This window comes from Aedes aegypti, chromosome 2 (assembly GCF_002204515.2).
Source record: "Aedes aegypti strain LVP_AGWG chromosome 2, AaegL5.0 Primary Assembly, whole genome shotgun sequence".
Taxonomy (NCBI): Eukaryota; Metazoa; Arthropoda; class Insecta; order Diptera; family Culicidae; genus Aedes; species Aedes aegypti.
Genome location: NC_035108.1, coordinates 199,127,387 through 199,149,387, shown reverse-complemented (window position 1 = coordinate 199,149,387; position 22,001 = coordinate 199,127,387). Strand labels below are relative to the sequence as shown.

The 22,001-nt window shown below is 38.4% G+C and overlaps 3 protein-coding genes, 1 long non-coding RNA gene and 1 pseudogene across 4 annotated transcripts in view; 2 read left to right on the top strand and 3 right to left on the bottom strand.

Moving 5' to 3' along the window:
• LOC5568462 overlaps window positions 1-13,510 on the bottom strand; it is a 97,401-nt gene extending 83,891 nt beyond the window's left edge. The window contains exons 1-2 of the mRNA XM_021843686.1: window positions 13,329-13,510; window positions 13,122-13,258 (exon numbers count right to left, since the gene is read on the bottom strand). The gene's annotated coding sequence lies outside the window, so the exon portion shown is untranslated. The remainder of the gene's footprint in view (window positions 1-13,121; window positions 13,259-13,328) is intronic.
• LOC5578061 (leukocyte receptor cluster member 1 homolog) lies at window positions 5,259-6,541 on the top strand. Its single transcript, XM_001663633.2, has 2 exons — window positions 5,259-5,415; window positions 5,475-6,541. The coding sequence occupies exons 1-2, from the start codon at window positions 5,393-5,395 to the stop codon at window positions 6,496-6,498; spliced, it is 1,047 nt and encodes a 348-aa protein (XP_001663683.2). The 5' UTR covers window positions 5,259-5,392; the 3' UTR covers window positions 6,499-6,541.
• LOC110676305 lies at window positions 11,309-12,098 on the top strand. The gene is made up of 3 exons (XR_002500251.1): window positions 11,309-11,483; window positions 11,544-11,656; window positions 12,004-12,098. It is a non-coding gene; the product is annotated as an uncharacterized LOC110676305 (long non-coding RNA).
• On the bottom strand, window positions 11,963-13,027 carry LOC110676304 (39S ribosomal protein L16, mitochondrial). The gene is made up of 3 exons (XM_021843687.1): window positions 12,866-13,027; window positions 12,738-12,809; window positions 11,963-12,614 (listed from the first exon to the last, which is right to left on the bottom strand). Exons 1-3 carry the CDS (start codon window positions 12,903-12,905, stop codon window positions 11,998-12,000), a joined length of 729 nt encoding a protein of 242 aa, XP_021699379.1. The 5' UTR covers window positions 12,906-13,027; the 3' UTR covers window positions 11,963-11,997.
• Window positions 13,511-18,552: 5,042 nt separating the features above from the next.
• On the bottom strand, window positions 18,553-19,334 carry LOC5578059 (annotated as a pseudogene).
• Window positions 19,335-22,001: the final 2,667 nt, after the last annotated feature.

Here is a 22,001-nt window from a genome sequence, read left to right as displayed (position 1 = left end):
GTCCTACGTACCCGACGTTGCTCTCAGCTGCATCGTTGATGGCTGCTTTTAATGTTCTCCAGCAGTCCTCAAGAGGGGCTTCGTCCAGCTCACCCTCTTCCGGTAATGCAGCCTCGAGTTGCTGCGCGTATGCCGCTGCGACATCCGGTTGCTTGAGCCGCTCTAGGTCATACCGGGGCGGCCGTCGGTACCGTACGTTGTTAACGACGGAGAGTTTTGGGCGCAGTTTGACCATCACCAGATAGTGGTCAGAGTCGATGTTAGCGCCACGATAGGTCCTGACGTCGATAATGTCGGAGAAGTGCCGACCATCAATCAGAACGTGGTCGATTTGCGATTCTGTCTGCTGTGGTGATCTCCAGGTGTATCGGTACGGAAGGCTGTGCTGGAAGTAGGTGCTACGAATGGCCATATTTTTGGAGGCGGCAAAATCAATTAGTCGTAGGCCGTTTTCGTTCGTCAGCCGGTGGGCGCTGAACTTTCCAATCGTCGGTATGAATTCCTCCTCCTGGCCAACCTGAGCGTTTAGATCTCCTATGATGATTTTCACGTCGTGGCTTGGGCAGCTGTCGTACTTGCGTTCGAGCTGCGCGTAAAAAGCGTCTTTATCATCATCAGTGCTTCCGGAGTGAGGGCTGTGCACGTTTATTATGCTGAAGTGGAAGAACCGGCCTTTGATCCTCAACTTGCACATTCTCTCATTGATCGGCCACCACCCGATCACGCGCCTCTGCATATCACCCATCGATATATAAAAGCTGTTCCCAGCTCATGTGTATTGCCGCAGCTCTGGTAGATGGTATGGTTACCTCTAAACGTTCGCACCATTGATCCCTTCCAACACACTTCCTGCAACGCTACGATGCCGAATCCACGGTCCTTCAGCACGTCGGCGAGTATGCGTGTGCTCCCGATGAAGTTGAGAGACTTACAGTTCCACGTACCGAGCTTCCAATCGCTAGTCCCTTTACGTCGCTGTGGTCTTCGCCGATTGTCCCAGTTCGTATTCTCTCGTTGATTATTCGTTGCTTGATTTTTTACGGCTGGCTTGCAGGGCCTGACACCAACCCCCTAGATTTCCGGAGGACCATTCCCCCTAAATGTTCGGAGGACCATAGTGCGCAGTTTAGCTTAGAGTCCTTCTCTGGCACTCAGACGATGATCAGCCGCCCCTGACATGGGGAACAGACGCTGTTGTGAGCCGCTCCTAACATGGAGTACAGACGCTCAAGGTTTGCAGAAGCAAAAGCAAAAGCAAACCCCCCCTTCCCTGTCAGCATACGACCAAAGTTCCCACCGGGGGTTGGTTACCCGATCTTCCCTAAGGTTACTCGTACCCCGGCCAGTACCGCGAGGAGGTAGGGATAGGAGTTGCTGGGCAAGAGGCTAAGGACCGCACAAAGGGGTCTATTTTATTCCTTCAGGTACGCGAGGTACCAATGGTACGCCATGCCCAGCCATTTACCAACCGAATCGATAGATAAATTACTGAATAAAATCTTGGAAAAGTTGAGACTTTCTTGAAAAATTTCCCAAGGAATTTTTGGATGAATTTAGATGATTTCAGAAATAGTCATTGCAGAAATTTCATTTATGTGTTTCTTCTTGGGAAAATCCAGGTTGAATTCTTGGGGTGTCCTAAACAAAACTTGTAAAGAAATTCCTTTAGGAAATTATTACTAAATGAACATTTGATCAAATAAAATCTGAATAAATTTCTGATGAAATTCCTAGGAAAAATCATGGAAAACACATACTTGGCATAATGTCACGAGGAATTCTCAAACAATGTTTTAGATCTTAGAGGAATGTCTACTCTGATGTTATGAAGAATAAAACTCTCATCTTTCTATAAGGTTTCGTTTTTTTGTTTCCTGTTTGGTCACTTTCCGGCCTCTTGTTGGTTCCTTTAAGGCAGTGCTTCCCAAACTTTTTCAACTTTCGCCCCCTTGAGGCCAATATTAATCTGGAATCGCCCCCCTGATATGTGATTCAAATATTTTAATAAGGACAAAAAATGTCTTCGACTCGCATATCCAAAGAAATAATTATTATGTAAAAATATTTTCTTGAATATCGGTAACCTGTGCTGTAAATTATAATATCGATTTTAAAAATATCTTGCCTACATTACAGGCTACTGATTTGATCGGTAAAAGTTTGGTCCAGTTTCAACTTAACAAATGCTATGTATTCATAGGCGCCTTGTAACGTAGTTTGGGGCGAAGTTATCGAAAATCGAACCAAATGCAATGTTTTCCAAGCAAATGAATTCATTTTTACATGAATATGTCACATTTGGGTGAACTGCAATGATTCTGTTCGCAATTGTTCGTTTTCGAAAGATCCCGCCCCGTGAATTGTGATTTATCTGCTATTTCTAAATTATTGGAAAAATTTTCAGAAATTGTGAGTAATGAATGCCTGACGTTTCTAACGCTTTTCTTTCAATTGAATTCAATTTATCAAAAGGGTGTTTTTCTAACAACAAGAAAACTCGAATTTTTCAGACGTTCTGGAGGTATAAATCCAACGCATCTCTGAAATTTCTTCAATTCTATTTATAAATAGTTTTTTTTTGTCTTTGGCATCGCTGGAACGCGATTTTTGTAGGACAAATTTTTTTTCTTTAAAAATGATTAAAAACATCACAAATGGTACTGTAGATTTTTTTTGGTAAAAAGCTGGATGCCAGAAATATTAACTTCCAAACATTAAAGTTCACATACAAAAAAAGACCCTTATATATATTGGGCATCTGCAAAATCTCGTGAAAATCTAAAATGCTGACCATTCTTAAAACTCACATGATATTTAAAAAGCTCAATGAATAAAACACATATTTTGTGTTTGACAATCATGTAATGTTGTCTATAATACTTTTAAAATGACTGTGCGCAACGGTACAAGACCCCTCGTTATCGGCTACCGCTATTGGTTCAACCGATCCGACGATCGATTGACAAGTGCAGCACAAAACGTCATGGGGATGATTGGGGAAAAATTGAGATAACCTATTGTTAAAAACGAATAGCAGACATCTACACAAAGACTCTCTAAGCTAGATTGAATCTCATAAATTTGTTATTCTAAAATTGTTTATTCTAAAGTTGCTAAAATAGAATTTGTTCCTAAAAATAAGTAAGTATTGCTTAATCTATTAAAATGAATTTGATTCTAATTGTAAAACTTAATCTATGAAGGGACATACACAACAACTACACATTTGTTACTAGTAGACGGACAGTTAACGTAGAAGACAACAAATGTAAGTAAAATAAATTAAAACATGCGACATATAACTAAATAAAACTAAATTACAGCTTAAAGCCTACTCAAGCAAAAGAACGAGTTTGCTGTTAAGAGTCCGAACCGTGACCGTCTTCGTAACAATGACCATAATTAGAGATATAACGATGTAAGGTAAAATATTCCTGGAAATATTTAAGTTTGGAATTGATTAACCTTCAGATGTTTGTCCTCCAAAGGTTATGAGTAATTATTTTCAAATGCTCCCATGTTAGCTTTTTCGCCCCCTTTCGGGATTTTTCGCCCCCCAAATTCTGTTTTACAAATTTTCGCCCCCTTGGGCCTGAAAATCGCCCCCAGGGGGGCGAATTTGCCCACTTTGGGAATCACTGCTTTAAGGTCTCTTTTTCAGGCAACAGGTCTCTAATTTCCTAATTCTAAGGCACTCATTCGCTCCCACCTCTGTAAAGGCAAAAAGCTTTCTGAAGCTTCTGAGGTGACAGCGACAAAAAGCCAATTTTAAGAAAATCCACTTTGAAGTTTTCACAGCATTTTTTAGCAATCAATACAAATTGTGTGGGAGTCAAACTACAAACCAGTCTTCTAAGAATTATGTTTTTTTTGTTGAGCGGAAAAATCACTTGAAAATATCGTTTGGAACGTTTGGAAATATTAGAAATTCCCCAACTCAACTCAAAAACAACCAAAATGTCACTTACATTACGTTTGAGCCCCTCAAACATAGTAAATTTCAATTTCCAGCCTAGGCTTCCATAGGGTTAAAATTTTTCTTAGCTTCACTGTGCCATTATTTTCTAACGTTTGTCCTACCCATGGTTTCGAACGTGGACGCGCCTCTGGTTCTAGGACTGCCAAGGGTGTTGGTTTGGATGCTGATTCATTTATTTGCTCAGAAACAACGAGCTACAACCACCAGCTGGTAACCACGTACCAATGGCCTTTAGGGCGTTATCCCAGATTAAGCAGAGAATTCAACTCGACCACGCTCGCGAACACCACTATCAGGAAGAGCTAACATCAATCTTTCTGATAGTGGCGTGAGTTTGCGATGGCGGGCAAAAAAGGGCTCAACAGAAACGTTTCTGAAAAAAGGCTCAATACCTCTTGCGCCCTTTTCAAATGTTGTCTAGAATTAAGCGAGATTTTTTTTATCAATCAATGCTCGCATAATTTGTGATCTCGCCTTAAAAGCCATTGGTAACCGAGTGTGTAGCCTCTTGATTCTAAGCAAATGAATGGCCCAGGATGGAAACTATCACCACTGGGAGATATAGGAGGATCTTCTCTTCATCGTATCATAGTTGAATAACGTGTAAATTCATTCATTTGCTCGGTAACAACAAGCTACAAGCTCGGTTACCAATGGCTTTTAGGGCGAGATCACAGGTGATGCGAGAACAATGTGATGGATTTTACTAAGGTGGCGCAGATGATTGATGCGTGCCACTAGTTCTCTCTTTCATTCTCCCACTGTTCTTATGCAGCGCAAATAGTGACGTCACTATTTGTGCTGCATAAGAACAGCGGGAGAGGTTAAGTTAGGTTAAGTATATTCAAAACGTTTTTTTTTTCTCTTATAAGCAGGTGAAATCAACTCACCTGTAAAAAAAACTGAACTGCTATGGCAAATGAAATGTAATATGTTGTTAACAAAATGTTGATTAAATCTTAAATTTGTTTTACCAAATTAGGATGATAGTGTTGTCTAATAACACAGAACACCTAGATATAAGAAATGAATGTAATGTTTGGAATGATACTAATAAAGAAATTAAAAAAAAAAAGAAAAGAAAAGAACAGCGGGAGATTAAAAGAGAGGACTAGTGGCACGCATCAATCATCTGCGCCACCTTAGTAAAATCCATCACATTGATGCGAGAATGCATTCATTGTTAGGATTGCCTTTCAATTTTTGCATATACACTTCCCTGAGTGTGTGATTTGTATCGCACAATAATGTTGCATGTCACGATTTTGTTTTGTCACACACATGTTGCAATAAAGTCGCATCACGAGAAAACATAAATCAAAGCACAAAAAACAGAAAAGCATAAGAAAACATAACAACAACAAACCGCATTTAACAGTAAATGTAACTAAAATTGTTCTCAAATAAAGTAAAATGAATATTTTACCGAAGAAGAGGTAAGTTTATTGATTTTCACACCATGAACATGCAATTTACATAATTTGTGCCCTTGCAGCTGGCATGTCCGCAACAAGGACAACATTGCCCGCGTTCGCCGTGATGAAGCCAAAGCCGCGGAAGAGGAAAAGGAACGCCAGCGAAGGATTGCCTTGGCCGACCAAGAAGCTAAAATTGACTTCCTGCGACAAAAAGCTCGAGCCAAGGGACAGGCAGATTGTGGACCGAGCTCTGACAGAGCAGCAGGAGGAACGAAATCCTCCGAAATCGATGAACGTTTGCAACGCAAAGAACACGTTAACTTTTTTGAGAATCTGGAAAGCGGAAAGGACGATGGGGTGAAGAAGAAGAATGTGGAACACGAGAAGGAGAAAAAGGAAGAGCAGGAAAAGTATGAAAAGCAGGTTGGGTATCTGACCTATTTGGGACAAGATACGAATGAAGCGCTGGGTAAAAGGGATTGGTATGATGTTGCTCCGAAGAGAGATGATGATCTGGATAAGGATGGAAAACGGGTAGAAGTTGGGTTGAAATCGAAGGTATACAATGACCCATTGAATGTGATGCGTCGATACCTTCCTGAAATGCGAACCAAGTCGCTTCCTTCCATTCCTAAGGCAGAAGACAAGGCCAAGGAAGATATAGTGGCTGCATCTACCAGCAAATTAACCTATCAGTCTTTGACTGGTAAAACTAAAAAGAGTTCTAAACGGAAAAGAACCAGTAGTTCCTCGAGTGGTTCCAGTGCTGAACCAAAACGTGAGAAAAGGAAAAAGCACCACCACAAAAAGCATAAAAAGAAAGAGAAGAAGAAACGTAAAAAACGAAATAAATCGGATTCGGAATCCACAGATGAGGAAACACGTCGAGTCAAAAAGCAAAAGCTCGAAGCATTGCGGAAAGAACGATTGCTGCGCGAACAGGGAGAGAAAGCTCGTTCGGAAAAGCTGCTTGCCAAACTGAGGGGAGATCCCGACCCGGATGCTCCCAAACAACCACCACCGCAAGCTGCTGTACCGATGATCAAGCAGAAATACAATTCCCAGTTCAACCCCGAATTGGCGAAGCAAAATTTTGATTGATTTTTTGTAAGCATTTTGAGAATACACATCAGATTTCAATCAATGCAGTTATTACTCATTCAATCTAGCTATTTGTTATCCTTTCAAATGAAATCAACCCTTTAATGCTCACTTTTCAACAAATACAGCTCGATGCTATATCGTAGCTTATTGGAATAAGATAATAAGTTTATTAGAACAGTCATACATCCTTCTGTTGATCCAATAGTGTAATTATTGATAGACAATCCAATAATTATTGACCTACAGTCAAAATCTACGATTTTGATGAATTTAGACAATTTTTAACAACATTTGCTTCGAGCATTTTTCCTTTTCAAAATTCCTTGGCAGAACCTTGATTTTTGAAGAATTCCTTACAATTTAAGGTAAATATAGAAAGAAGCCACGTTTCTAGATGATCAAATATCCCTTTGCTTTGAAAATGTGTTCGATTGGAAACTTGCTGGTGGCGATCATTTGTTCAAATTATCAATTCAGAACGCTGTTCAGTTCTCTTGGTTTGAGCACTCAAAATTTCGTTGTTTGGTTTCGATTTATTCCCAACTTTACTTTTTTTGCGAGAGAACTTATTGGATTTCTTTTGAGATCCCCAGAAGATTCTTAATGAGAATCTTGAAGAACCCCTGTATGCGATTTGTGAAAAAATCTTGGTCAAACTCTGATGAAATCCTCAGCAAATGATTGGCAAGATTCGTAGCTGATTATAAACGAAGTAGATTTATCAGTATATTCTTTGTAGATGTCCAGTGTGCATGTATATATGATGATTTGTCGATTCTTTGCAAAGCTATTGGGGGTTTTTGAGGTGCTTGAACAAAATTTTGGTGATCTTTTTGTTTGATTTGTTCTTGATTTTTGACTTCCTTTAAAGTCCTTGTGATCAGCGGCTGCCTGACGAGATTATTCCAGATTTTTGAGAAGATTTACAAAGCTATTTTTGGCTGACGCTTATAGAGAGCCTTCTCTCAAAATATTCGGTTATTACATTGAATTTATTACACTAACGTTGAGATTATTGTCAAAATTTAGATTATCATCGAAATTTTTAAAAACGTTCAAAATCCAGCTCCAAAATTGACTTGTCACGAACTTAATTTTGGTAAAATCCTAAATGTGTTCACATGTGACACATGAAATATTTGTCAGAGTATAAATTTCCAAACAAACCACAAAGCTACGAATTTATGGTGTCTAATAATTTTATAATAAGCGAAATGTATACACCATAAATTCAATCGTGAGCTTCGTAACGTAAAATCGAATAAAATTGATCAGTAGCATAAAACTATTCATTGCACCACACAATTTCGTTTCTTGCAAATGAAAAACTTATAACATTAGCTTATCATAGCCAGTGATGGAAAGCATCATGCCGTTTACGCAAAATGAACCAATGTTAAGCAGGATCCACGCTCACACACTCTCGAACCAACAGCGACCGATTTGCTCAAAGATTCTTGAATTCGAGATCCAAAACAAAACAAATGTAAACAGAGCATGATTGCTGGATGAGCAGAGTTTGCTCACAGCCGTTATTTTTCCGTTCATATTGTCGCGCGCCCACCAAATCGGAACGCGCGTGTAAGACTGGCACATAACATAACATAACTGTCATAAATGACATGTGTGGCACTGCATTCGTACGATGTTTATGAACACAGCGCACTATTCAAATATTAGTCGCGACGCTTGGAAATTGAGAAAAAAATGTTTGTCCTTATTTCTGTCGGATCCATAATAGCTATTTTTAACTAACTACTAACTAATTTTTAGCTAACTGTTGTTAAGTAAGATTGGGTTTAAAATCTGATGGGCAGGTTTAGCTGTTTGTTTGCGTACAAGAACTGACTGTTGAAATAATATGAGTAATCTATTTCACTTCATGTTGTTCATCATGTAAAATTGATTATACAAAACGTTCGCATGTAAAAAATGTTAATTTGAAAAGAGTCACCCTCGCACTGTTCCCATTGTTCCGAATACTTTGAAAATATTTTTTTATGAAACCTTTAGTTTAAGGGAACATATGTTGGAAATTGGATTAAATCTTGAATAACTCAAAAACGCGTAAAATTAGGGGTATGATGTTTTCGGAACAAAATTTCCCATCATTAATAAGTATAGAATAATTCTAGTTTAGGTGACTCCCAGATCTTTTCCTCCCTCACTAATAAACACCCTTCCCGTGGTGATTGCGGAGATGCAGAGGTATTCTCGGTCTCTAGAAGCAACAATCATTACACCGTAACATTCCTTCCCCATCCCAAATGACTGTAAGGACTTGGCCGGCGCCGTTATTGATCAATAATATTAGATCTGCTAAAATTGCACTTCGAGAGTAAGCGGAAACTCCCATCCCTTATTCATTTGGATCCTAGTGCAATTCTTACCAGTTCCGATCAATCACGAAGTAGCAACCATTGATCTTCTTCTTCTTTCTGGCTTTACGTCCCAACTGGGACAAAGCCTGCTTCTCAGCTTAGTGTTCTTATGAGCACTTCCACAGTTATTAACTGGGAGCTTTCTTTGCCGATTGACCATTTTTGCATGTGTATATCGTGTGGCATGTACGAAGATACTCTATGCCCTGGGAATCGAGAAAATTTCCTTTACGAAAAGATCCTCGACCAGCGGGATTCGAACCCACGACCCTCAGCATGGTCATGCTGAATAGCTGCGCGTTTACCGTTACGGCTATCTGGGCCCCCTGGGCAACCATTGATATGTACAGTCAATCTATGCTATGCTATAATTGTTTTTTTTTTTTTGGGGTAAGAGGGAAAGAGGAAGCCCTGATTTCCTCTAGATATCATTTAGGAAATAATGCAAAACAAACAAGGGGAAACCATGGAAAATCTGACAAGCCTAGCAACATTTTTAGAAGGCTGTGTACAGCCCCCAAATTGCAATTTGTTCGGTAAAGCATTGTAGAACTATGAACTAAAGTACGCTAAAAAATTACAGTCTATGGCGAATCTAAAGGATTTACAGATTTTTGGTAAACAAAACGATTTCGGTAGAAGTGGACAAATATTGTTTTGATGTTTTTTATATATATATATATATATATATATATATATATATATATATATATATATATATATATATATATATATATACATACATATTTAAGGGTGTTCGGTAAATCTCGTTTGTAATACCGAAACTTCAGTACAATATTTATTTACAGCACATTTCCGGTAGAAAAAATACCGAACAACGAAAAAAAATCTAAGTGGGGAGCCGCATCCTATTCTTGGCACTTTTGATTTGCTTCCGCAGTGAGGTTTTTTGAAAGCTACAAAGCTCATATTTGGCCACAATATGAGTCGTATTGGAGTGCTTCTTATTGTAAAGTTTCAGACAATTCGGTAAAAAAAACTCCTATGCCAAAGTGAATCATGGAAGTGCCCAAGTAGCTCTGTACCCTGTGTTGTTTGAAATTTAATTATATTAAGATGCCTATCTTTGAAAATAAACTTTTTAGTCATCTAAAATTAACTATTCGTCAACCATTTATGTATTTTCAAGAATTTCCTCAACCTGGAATTATTTTTTAAAACCTGTAATTTTGGAAATATCAGGGAATTTTATTTCTGTAAATGAGTAGACACTCTGCTTGAACCACGTGATTAGAAAATTGACGGAGTTTTAATTTAGTTATTTTAGGTCTACGTCAAATTAATTTTTAAACTTTTATTTCAGTTCGAAACTGTCAGAGAGGACTAAGTGGTACAGAAAATTATTTTTTGCAGCTTTTTTCCACTGAAAATATGATGCGTGGCGCGAAAAATTCTCGCGCCGACTATCTTAAAGAAACGCTTGTAGATCGCCGCAGGTACTTCAAATCGTTTTGGTGTCTTCTGCGCGATCATGCCTTGGACAATCTGGAATAATCGCGAAGACACCAAAAGGATTTGAGGTACCTGCGACGATCTACACGTATTTTAAGAAATTTTCAAGATCACCGTCGCGATAAATAATCGCGCAATGCACAGTATTAAAATAAGATTGCATGCCGCCAACTTGTTACGGAGTGATTTTTGACAGGTTAACAAATTTTCGCTCTATTATGCAATAATGGTCTAATCTCAAGAGTCTCTTACCTATGGTCTAATCCACTGGTGTACTAAATTCACTCGGTCTGAGAATTGTGACACTTGAGCGGGGCACGCTCCCGTATGATCCCCACGTGATCTGGACCCGCTCTTGTGTCAAAATTCTTCGACCGAGTCAGTTTAGTACACCAGTGGATAAGACCATCGTAATGTACTAAATAGCGTCAAAGGTTTACGCATGATTTTAAAACGACAATTGGGTTGTTTAGTGGAGAAAAATTTACTGTTTGTTCCAGCTTGATCGAAAGAGCTCATTTTTTTTAAGTATAACACGATTTTATTACACTTCAATATCTCAATGTTGATATTATAAATGATTAAAAAAAGATTTCAATCCGTCGAATCAATGACATTTCAATTTACACAATGACAGTTCGTCCCGAAGTAAAATTTGCCGAGGGGTGATTCAAAAGTGATTTCCATACTAATTTCAAATGCGTTTTAAAAATAGTTCCAGGTGACGGAAAATTGTGAAACTTTGGATTCTAGTTAAATTTTAACCTAGATTCAGAATATGTAAGAAAATCAATACCCCTAAACAAGCCCATTCACTTATGGTCTAATCCACCGGTGTACTAAATTTACTAGGTCTGAGAATTGTGACACTTGAGCGGGGCACGCTCCCGTTTGATCCCCACGTGATCCGGACCCGCTCTAGTGTCAAAATTCTTCGACCGAGTTGATTTAGTACACCAGTGGATAAGACCATTCAGTGAAATATACAAGTTATTATCACTTACCCCATTTATCCACTTGCCCTTATAGGAAATGCCATTGGGTCACCGATCCCGATTATGTTTCAGAAGTTATGATGAAATGTGAGTTTTGAAAAGATAAACTAAAAAATTACAACGAAATGGGTTGGTATGTATTTTAACAAGCGTTCAAAGCGGTCAAATTCATAAAAGTTTCCATAATTTTCAGAAAATCTATGAAAGAATGATTATTTTTGAATGAAGAATTATCATCAAAAAGACGGGATTATCCGTCAAGATCTTGAAACCGGTGCCGTTACGGACGGAAACGGGTTAAATATGGTACGTATGGTCAGCCTAGTTAAGCTTTGAGTTTTAACCCTCTCTTTTCCATGGTAGCACAGGTGATCCACCGATTTAGCTTAATGATTGGAATAAACTTATACGCTCATTTGTCTCATCAAACATCGAAATAAGTGGCCTAAGTATCAAACTATTGACAAACAATCCTTTTTTTATGATGATTTTGAATAATATAGCTCATTTGCAATTTGTTCAAGCACTTTTTTCAGAGACCCCATTTTGACAGTTAAATTGTCGAACAAAGCTGTGGGAAAGAAAGGGAAAAACTGATGAATAAAAAGCCTGTTTTTCACTGAGATAAACTATTTTACTTCAAACATTTACAGATATTTTCCAAACCATTTGTGATCTACCGGCGACAACCATCTGTGGCATCCACCCAAGTTATTCTGGATAATGTACTTAAATGTGTAGGGATTGGTGTTCTCCCGCTCCAGTCGTTCCTCTTCGGCCTGCATTTCTTCCATCATTTCCTGCGATACCACCATTGCCTTGAAGGGCAGCTTGTGGCATACTGTTTCCAGAATCGGTTTAACCTCGGCAAATTCACACTTTCCGGCCATCTCCACAATCACGCGCCCACTCTTGATGGGAGTTACGTAGTGATCGATTGCGGACTTACCTCCGCCCATTCGCTGACCTTGGCCCTTTTTGGTAATCGGCTGCCAGGGTGCATCGACGCGCCAGATGGCAAACATACGATTGACATCCATCTTCCGACCGATACCCAAACGCATCATTTCGAAATGACCCCACCGCAAGCGGCCACCTCCTGTCGCTATGATTCCGTACTGCTTGTACAGCAGCGTATTGTGGACCGTTTCCGGACCTCTCATAAATTTGAGCTTCTTCTGCAATTTGGGAGCCTTCATATTTGTTGGCAAGATGGGTACCTTGTCCATAAACCGCAGTTTAGGTCGCTCCGGCATGACAACATCTGAAACAATGAGATATTTTTTTTACGTATTTACGTATTTATGCTTAAATCTACTTTTTTGATTCTGTCTATGAGAAACTTATTAGATTTGATCAAATTCATTACCAGAAAGCGAATACTTACTTTTGTACTCAATGGGAGGCGCAAAGTGCTTCAGGGTGGCTATTTGTTGGTTATGTGCTTGCCTCAGTAGTCCTGAAAAATGTCGTATTTTATGCACATTCTGTGGAAACCGTATAATACCGAATTACCTGGCAATAACCGCTGGCAAATACCACTTTTTGAAAACATTTTAATCGCAGAATTAAACGAAACACGACCAAAATTAACTCCGGCACAACAATTTCATTACGCGAAGAGCTGTTTTGTAAAGTTTGCGTAAGCGAAATGTCAGACAGCTTTGACAACCGACTACGACGAGGCGCTGGCGACTACAAATAAAACAGCTGATTGACCGGCGGGCGGATTCCCACAACCGGCATAATGCGCGAAAGTTTCGTCACTTACCGGACAGGTAATACTCCATTGGGGCCCGATAGATAATACGGTACTCTTCCGGTACATTGTCCTTCTTACGGTAGCGCTCCTCTTTCATGGTTCGTGGTCCTTGCTGCGGAGGAAAACTCGTCGCAATCGGGCGAACACTGCGAGTGATGTAAGAACGCATTAATACATTAAGGGAAACACACGAATAAACGCGAAAAATATACCTACCATAACTGTAGCGGACGAAGTTTCAATGCATTGAATAAAGACACAGAATTTGCGCTTTTGTGCAATGAAAAACAAATGAATCGTGTTAACATTTTCGCAAAATGATAAATTTTTTATCAAAGTTTCAAACTACGCAAGATGTTTGTTTACTGTTTGCACTTTAATCCCGCCTCTTGAGCATCAGGGTTGCCAAAATTTGTATTTATGTATCATCGATATATACACGGGGAATTTGCTTATCTAAATTTTTAATTTACCCAAAATTTAGTATATCCACGAAGAAATCAGACTACCAACTGCCAACAGCGCTTTGCAATAGCACCAACCAATAGCTACTATAGTATACTGGGTACCCGACTGGTCCCCAAAATTTTAGGGCGTTTCTTCTTCGACAGTTCAAGGTCTTACTTTTTAAGTCTATGATAGCACGTAGTTTTTAACTGCTTGCAAACAATCGCTTTTATCAACATTGTTGAACTGATATTTTGCGAACAATGATTTTTACTCGTCCGCGTTAAGCCTTTAAACTTGTTCTGGATTTAGGATCCATTCACAAATTTCGTAACGAGTGTCCTTAATATGTAACAACTCATACAAAATTATGATATTTGTGAATGAACCGTTAAGTGATCGGCTTTTCAATTTTACTCCCATTCGATAACCGCACTCCACCCTTATGCCTGGTTTGCTACTAAAAAGAAATCGCTTAAGAAATTTCTCGTCAATTCCTTGCAGAAATTTTCTACAGCGACTCCCATTTGGACTGACATTTCTTTTCAACTGCGTACTGCGATCAGAAAAAAAAGCGCAATCTTGAGCGATGCCTTGCTGAAATTTTCCATGCATAAAGATAGGCCGAGAAATTACTTGTCACCAGCAAATCAGGTTTTGAGGTTTGTTCAAAAATTTCTTAACGCCAAAAATGACCATTTTTGACACCCACCCACCCTCTCGTAACGCATTTTGTATGTTATGTTTGTAATGTTATACAAATCTCGAAGACTTATTCGAACAGACTCAAGTCAGAAAAGTTAGCAAACTTACTTAATCAATCCTACGTATTTCGCAGACGAAAAACTACACGTTCCGCTCTAAACCAACTCGATTTTTTACTTTTAGAACGTTTAATTTCCGGATTTTCAAAGCGACAAAAGTAAGATTCTCCACTTTTGCAACCTAATCACTACTTTCGCCGCTCCGTTGTATGGGAGACAAAGTGACTTAAACACGAATCAAAACAAAACACTACACTCAAGATAATAGCTCCCATAAATATATGTGCAATTGCATATACAGAGCTCAATTTTTGATTTTCATTAGATTTATTTGCCCCACATACTCACCATATTCTCATCGAATACTTTCTATCTGGGTCATATTAAAGGCATGTGTAGAATTTACTTATGTGTATCCCATACCACATGGTATAAACGAAGATGGCCGCCGAAGAAAAAATAACATAGTTTTCTATTGATAACTTGAAGGTATTTATTTGAATATAAATCATATAAAAAATGTTAGAAATTATAATTCATCAACACATATCGTCTTTGCAGGTGTGGAAATACTTTCCCATCAACTATCACCACTGGAAGATGCTCTGGCGAGTTTTAGCAGTTAGCAGAAAACGCAGAAAAGGATTAGACTTTGGCGAGAGCAAATTACGAGTTGAGGTAAAAATGTAAAATAAACATTCTTATGGTAACGAATACGTTTTGATGAACCGATGCACGCGTGCACCCTTATTTATCACACTTTTTTGCACTCTATAATTTTTGTGATAGTCCAATTTGGGGTGAAGTGCGCAATAAGTAAGTAGACACGACTGTTGCACTTCCAAGTTTACCACGGATGTCGCTTTTTTGCTGTTGAGATTTTGTTTTGTTTTCATTGTGTGGGGCTAAATCTTCACGTTTTATGTATCGTTTTAGCATCTTGGCATATTAAATCGTCGATAGCCGTGTGGTGTGCGCACGGGCCTATTAATCGTAAGGTTTTTGGTCCAATTCCAGGGTGTTGCTATTTTTTTGTTTTCAAATTCTGGTTTCTCGTAAGACAAATCTACGAATTTCAACAAGACTTCTTGTGGCGAATTTTCATAAGGGATATTAAAGTATTTCTTCAGCCTATCCAGCTTTTTAAAAGTGCTAATGGCTGCCGCAAACACGCTCACTTTCTGGTAGGGAACGGTCGATTTGACGTTTGGCTTGGGTCGTTTTATATTGTGCGGACCCAAGCCAAACATCATATCGACTGATCCCTACCAGAAAGCGAGACAGTTTGCAACATCCATTAGCGCTCGTAAAAACCTGGATTTGCCTGAGTAAGCGAAGGATTGACAATAAATAGATCAATGAAATCTTGCCATTTTTGTTGCGATGAACCATTGAGTAAGATGATGCAATGAAGCATTGAATGGTGACCGTATATCACCCATTAATGCACATTTCATTGCTACAATAAAACAATGCTACATTGCATTCATAAAATGGAATTAAAGCATTACTGCACGCATATTGCAGAATAAAAGCAATGATGCATTGCACTCGTTGAATAGGGTCCTAAAGCCCTGTCTCAATTTTAGTACCAAACGCTTAAGTTTAGGGCAGAAACACATGTTTACTCAATTTTTAATTGATTTTCATTGGTTTAAGTACAAAAAACATTTTTTTATGATTTTATCACACCTTTTGGTTTAAACTCAAATGTTGGGTATATTTTGTTTTCCGTGTCCCTTCCGAAATGTCAGATAGGAACAACCCCAGTGTTCAAACTATATGCCCTGTTGCATTTTTGTCGAAAAAGTGAATGTCAAACAAGATCACAAGTGTCAAGGTTCATATTCGAAACCATTTTTAAAATTGAAGTTTAAAAATGTTATAGCCGTTATTTGAGCTGGAAAACTTGCTAAAGTAGTTGCAATAACATGCTCTTTCGTATTATTAAATAAAAACAAGAATTCATTAAACATTTTAGGACCCAATTAAAGTTAAAATACGGTAATACCTTAATGCTTGTGGTTACTTGGGTAGTGTTTAAACGCGAGTTGATTGCATGCAAAATTTAAGCGATGTACACGGTAAAAAAATTAAAAAGGGGATTCATCTATAACAGTTTTAGAAGAAAGGTTGTAATTCTTCTTAATTAACTTTCTCAAAACCGTATGAAAGATACTTACGTCGATTTGAAAAAGTAATCGAGTTACTTACGTCGATTTGAAAATGTATCCTACCCACCCCCTTCAGCGTTATGAAATTTGTGAATGGGCCCTTGACGGCTGCTCTTTTTTTTTTTTTTGAGTTTAAGTTCTACAAAGAGGGTAGACGGAGCCGCAAATCAACCCAACTTTGACTTCTTTTGACGCAATTCGGCTCTTTCGTAGGATAACCCAAATTTGGGTTAACTGATACATACCTATCATTTGGTTGTTTCCATTTGACAGCGGCAACACAAACAACTCAGTGCAAAAAAAATCTACCCAGCGTTAGCTTTCGAAGTCTCCGTGATGGCACAGACAAACAGACTTAACACTCTAATTATTTTCATCGCACAGCAGAATAGCGTCCAATTCTAATATTTGGTAGTTGGCCGACGGGCCACTCGCGGCGCTCGCATCACTTCCCGCATAAATATTTACCGTACTTGAAATGTTCACAAACATATTGTAAATATATCTAATGTTGTTACCTATTAATGTTATGCTCGAACTACATTCCAAGTTGAACGGTAAAACAATAGGATTGGTAATATGCATTGAGGTTACCGTATTCGTTATGGTTCATTAACATTAGAACAATTGTTCGTTTGAGCTACCATAGATAATTTCTTCCAAACCATTAAAACTTTTGTTCCCCTTTCGGAATGGCATAAAAGCCTAAGGGTTTATTCACAAATTTCATAACGCCAAAAATGGACATTTTCGACACACACCCACCCCCTCGTAACGCTCTTTGTATGAATATTTTATAAATTTTGTATGAGCCGTAACATCACGAGGACAGCCACCCACCCCCTCTAGCGTTATGAAATTTGTGAATGGGCCCTAACATTCGCAAATAGCTCATAATCAAATCACAAAATTAAAAAAAAAAAAAGCAGATTATTTTAATGCTGACTTACTGAGGTTATTATTTATATGATCCAAAACATGTTCCTAGAACTTTTTTTTTCTTTTAAAACTTATACGTGCATGCAAAATGACAAAAAAAAGTTTTCTGAAAAAAGTACAACTTTGTCGGGAATACCTTGTTTTTGACAATAGGTTCAATAATTTTGAAAAAGTATATACAATTTACAAACCACTGCGATGTAGTGGGAGGGTTAAGCGATTTCATCAAATTTAGGTCTAAAAGCAAAATTTTCAAATTTGTCCATGACCAAATATCCCGCATAAACAAGAACTATATCAGTACAGTTTCCCAAAAGGTCCTCAACCATTTGCAACAATATCTGAAAGATTTTGGTTACAATGAAATACAGTCATCTCTCCCTTACTCGATATTGAAGGGACCATCGAGTTAGGGAGGTATCGAGTTACAGAACACAAAATCAATGCAACTGCGATCCAAGGGACCATCGAGGTAGCCATGAAAACCAACTTTTACTATGGTTCTCTAACTCGATATCGAGATTTGAAATATCGAGTAAGGGAGAGATGACTGTATAACAATATATCCACCATACCCGAAATGTTTTTAACAGTTCGAAAAACGGTAAATAGGAAAATCACAATGTGGGGAATGGGCGGTTAAGTTATGTAACCGTATGAAAACGTCGATTTTCTTGAACAAAATTTCGCATCAACAGTTTTCCAAAAGGTACATATACTGTCCATTTTTTTCGGCAAAATAATGTAAGCCAAATAGTTTCGCAACATTTGAACCATATGATTCTGAGGGAAATAAAGAACGTATGCATAATTATTGGTTTACGGTGCTTTATTGTATTTTTACCCTTTCCTATACTGTTATGTAAGTGTTATACCATAAGAATCAAATATTTGAATTGAATTCAATAAATAAAAAATAATGAAACACATGCTTTAACTTAATCAATTATTTACTCATATCAACATAGTCCAATACATAACTGACTTCAGTTGTACGTTATTGAAGTACAAGTATTCATCGTTTTCATAGTTTGCTTTTCATAGATACAATTATAAAATCAATGCAAAAACTGATTGTTCCAGTCCTTATCCTCCATTAATAGTAGTTTGTTTTAAACATTTTTACAGTTACGTGTTCACATTTCCATTATATTTTCAGATTCACATCCGTATCCGTCTAATATTAGAACGCTTCTGTAGCTTGAACTCCGGAGGCATCAGCTTGACTTTTTAAGTTTAGTTTCCTGTAGCCAATTACAGGAGGTAGTAGCGTTTCCAGGGGAAAATTCTAGAGTAATTTATCTAACCATCATTAAAATAGAAAAAAAAAGACCCGCTACCAGCCCTGCGATGATTCAATTACACCTCAAGGATATTCTTTCACTCATTATGAAACCCACGGAATATCGCCTCCCCAGCCCAGTGCGACAAGTGGAAGATTGCGAGCGATTGCTTCCTGTTGCAGGATGCTATCTTTTAAGGGAATAGATCAATACAAAGCATCCATGTATTAATCTATTCCCTTAAAAGATAGCATCTTGCAACCGGAAGCAATCGCTCGCAAACTTCCACTTGTCGTCCTGGGCTGTACTCTTCTGGAAGCGTTCGGTGGGATTGTCTTGGAAGTTGGCCGTTCCCGGAACCTGGATGATGAACGTCAGCTGCGAGGACACAGCGTCAATTATCGGTTGAGCGTCCAGGGTGTTTATAATGTGTTCGGAACGGGGCAGTTCCTGGAAGTACTTCTGGATGTTGTCCTTCCCGTTGGCGTCATTTCCGTTCCACACCAACAAACCGATGTCCATTTAGTGCCGGGCCATCTGATGCCACTTCTTATCTACGCTTTCGTAGTGCAGTTTGGTGAACTCCTCTGCCGTCCGGCAAGCGGTATTGACAATTCGAGTGACAATTAGAAATTCGGCAGTCAAAACTTCGGCGAAGTTCGGCGTCGGCATTCTAATTTGGTGCTTCGCCGACGCATAAGGATTGCCTTTGTCGGCGTAGCACTTCGGTAGAAAGCCGACGCCGAACTTCGGCGAACTTTCGGTGATATTTCATTTCTCTTATGAACTTCGGTCTAAAGTTAATCTGAATGCACAATATCGATTTTGGTGCGCAGTTCCTACGGGGATTGGGTTTGAACGAAACATCTAACAGATTGGCGAATGAAATGTACTTACTAGGTCGATTGCAGTTGTTATTTTTTGATGTGAATCGTTGTTTTGTAAACTTAATTTCGAATAAATTTCGACGGCAATCCCATGGCGATTGTTTTCTACACTCAACGCTAGATTTAATGTCGTCTACAAATACCAACAAAATGTAAGTATTTGTCGAACTGTAAAAATTTAGTTATATATTGCCAAATGCAAGTGTGAGTGTGTTGCACAAATTCAAACAAAAACAGTTTGCCGAATGGTGGTGGTATATTTCCACCATATCTTGCTTGAATCCATTCCCATATCATTTAACAATATCCGAGCAGTATCATATATTGTTACTGATTGGTATGGGTTACTCATACTGTTTGAAATGGTGAACTGTTTTGAAATCCATATGGTTATACATAAAAGCAACTATTTATGATACATTAACCGTAACCGTTACAAGATGTTTATTGTTCTTAAAGTAAGACAAACTGTATTTTGCTATGCGGGATGTACCTGTTGGTGGGAGACAAATCTGATATTAATTAATTGGTTTCGTGGTGTATTATTAATTCCTATACCATTTCGTTTCTTATTATCATGAAATATTCAATCATATTATTTGATAAGAATAGTTTCAAAAATATTGAGCGTCTCATTTAATGTTGAGATTTCATGATTTGGACTTTTTCACAAGTTAGTCGATGATTTTTGTGCATTGCATTCAGCAGCTTTGTGTTTTGATTACTTTAACATAAGGCAGTGGTTTTTAGGCAAAATTTCATCAATTAATCGTCGTAATATGTAACTATTATCACAGGTTTATAACTTGTGTCATTGATTTAGAATAATAAAAAATTGAATTGTGTTGCAGCAAGTGAAAACATTTTCATTATGAGGATAACGCCACCGAAAAGTTCATCAGAGTGTTTGATGAAATCTGCTTAGGTCAAAAGTTATTGTGCATTGCGCGATTATTTATCGCGACGGCGATCTTAAAAACTTCTTAAAATGCGTGTAGATCGTCGCAGGTACTTCAAATCGTTTAGGTGTCTTCTGCGCGATTATTCCTGATTGTCCAAGGCATGATCGCACAGAAGACACCAAAACGATTTGAAGTACCTGCGGCGATCTACAAGCGTTTTTTAAGATAGTCGGTGCGAGAATTTTTCGCGCCACGCATAATATGAGGCATTGCGCAGCTCTACTGAAATGATGCCCTGTGTATATTTCCCAGCTGGTTTTTATAAAAAAGTGACTAGTGCATGTATGTTTTCTAATGATGAGTAAATAATAATAATCAAACAACGAGCTCAATATGTTTCATTCATTTTTTTTTCAATTTTCAAGTGAATATTATTTATTTTCGATCGAATTATACCGGCAAATGTTCAGTGTTATGGTAGGACAGTACCCCGACTTCTGTACTAATTGTTCAATGATTAGTACTTGAGCATACGATTTGTGGTACTAGTGATGTGTCTGTGCTGAAATTATAAGGGAAAATCTCAGTTTTGAAATGGTAAACATTTTTAACAACCCGTTGTTTGTATGGTCGAGTCTCTGAAAACATTAATTAGTATGGTCAAAACTGTAACCAGTAGGGGTTCGATTATGGTCGACGTTACCGTTGTGAATATGGTTTTGGGTGGAATATAAACCATTTTTAATATACTTGCGGTACGGCTTAGTTCTATGCGAGGGGGACGACACATCCAGATATTTTAGATTACTAGGATGTCTTTGAACAATCTTTGCGATGACTATTCATCTTTCTGCATCAAATTATCTTGTTTCATCTGTGGCATCTTACAAAACATCTTTATCCATCTTCATAAATCTAGCTCATCTTTCCTCATCTTACATGAGCGTTTTAACGGATTGACTCAGTTGTCGTCGATCAGCAACAAAGCAACACGGAGCTGCATCATCAATGGAATGTTCCCGAACACCATGACAAATTCGAATTCTGGAACACCAAGTATATATTCTCCTGAGTTTGCTAATCGTTCGGAGTTTGGCCCAGATTCAGCAGGATGCTGATCATCGGTTCCATGATGTTACTGGAAAGGATGGATAGAACGGAAGCGTGGTGCACGAGACTACTCAAGAGGCTGAAGAACTGAGTATGGAATTTCCCGACGGAAGCGGCTCTTGTACGATCAGATTGGTGATTGTCTTCGAGACGAGACGTATCATGTTCAAACCGGGTCCGAGAGAAGAGGCATGTGGCTGGAGGATAAACGATCTGGATCATTTCGGTGATCGAGAGGCTTTGTGGGTGGAGATGGCCTGAAACAGTTGGCGTTCCTGGTGGCATTGAATCAGAAAGGGCAGCGGAAGAAGCTCGGAAAATACGAGTAATATATTTTCTAACCCATTTTTAGTTTTGGTGCATGTTGTGAAATGATAAATTCT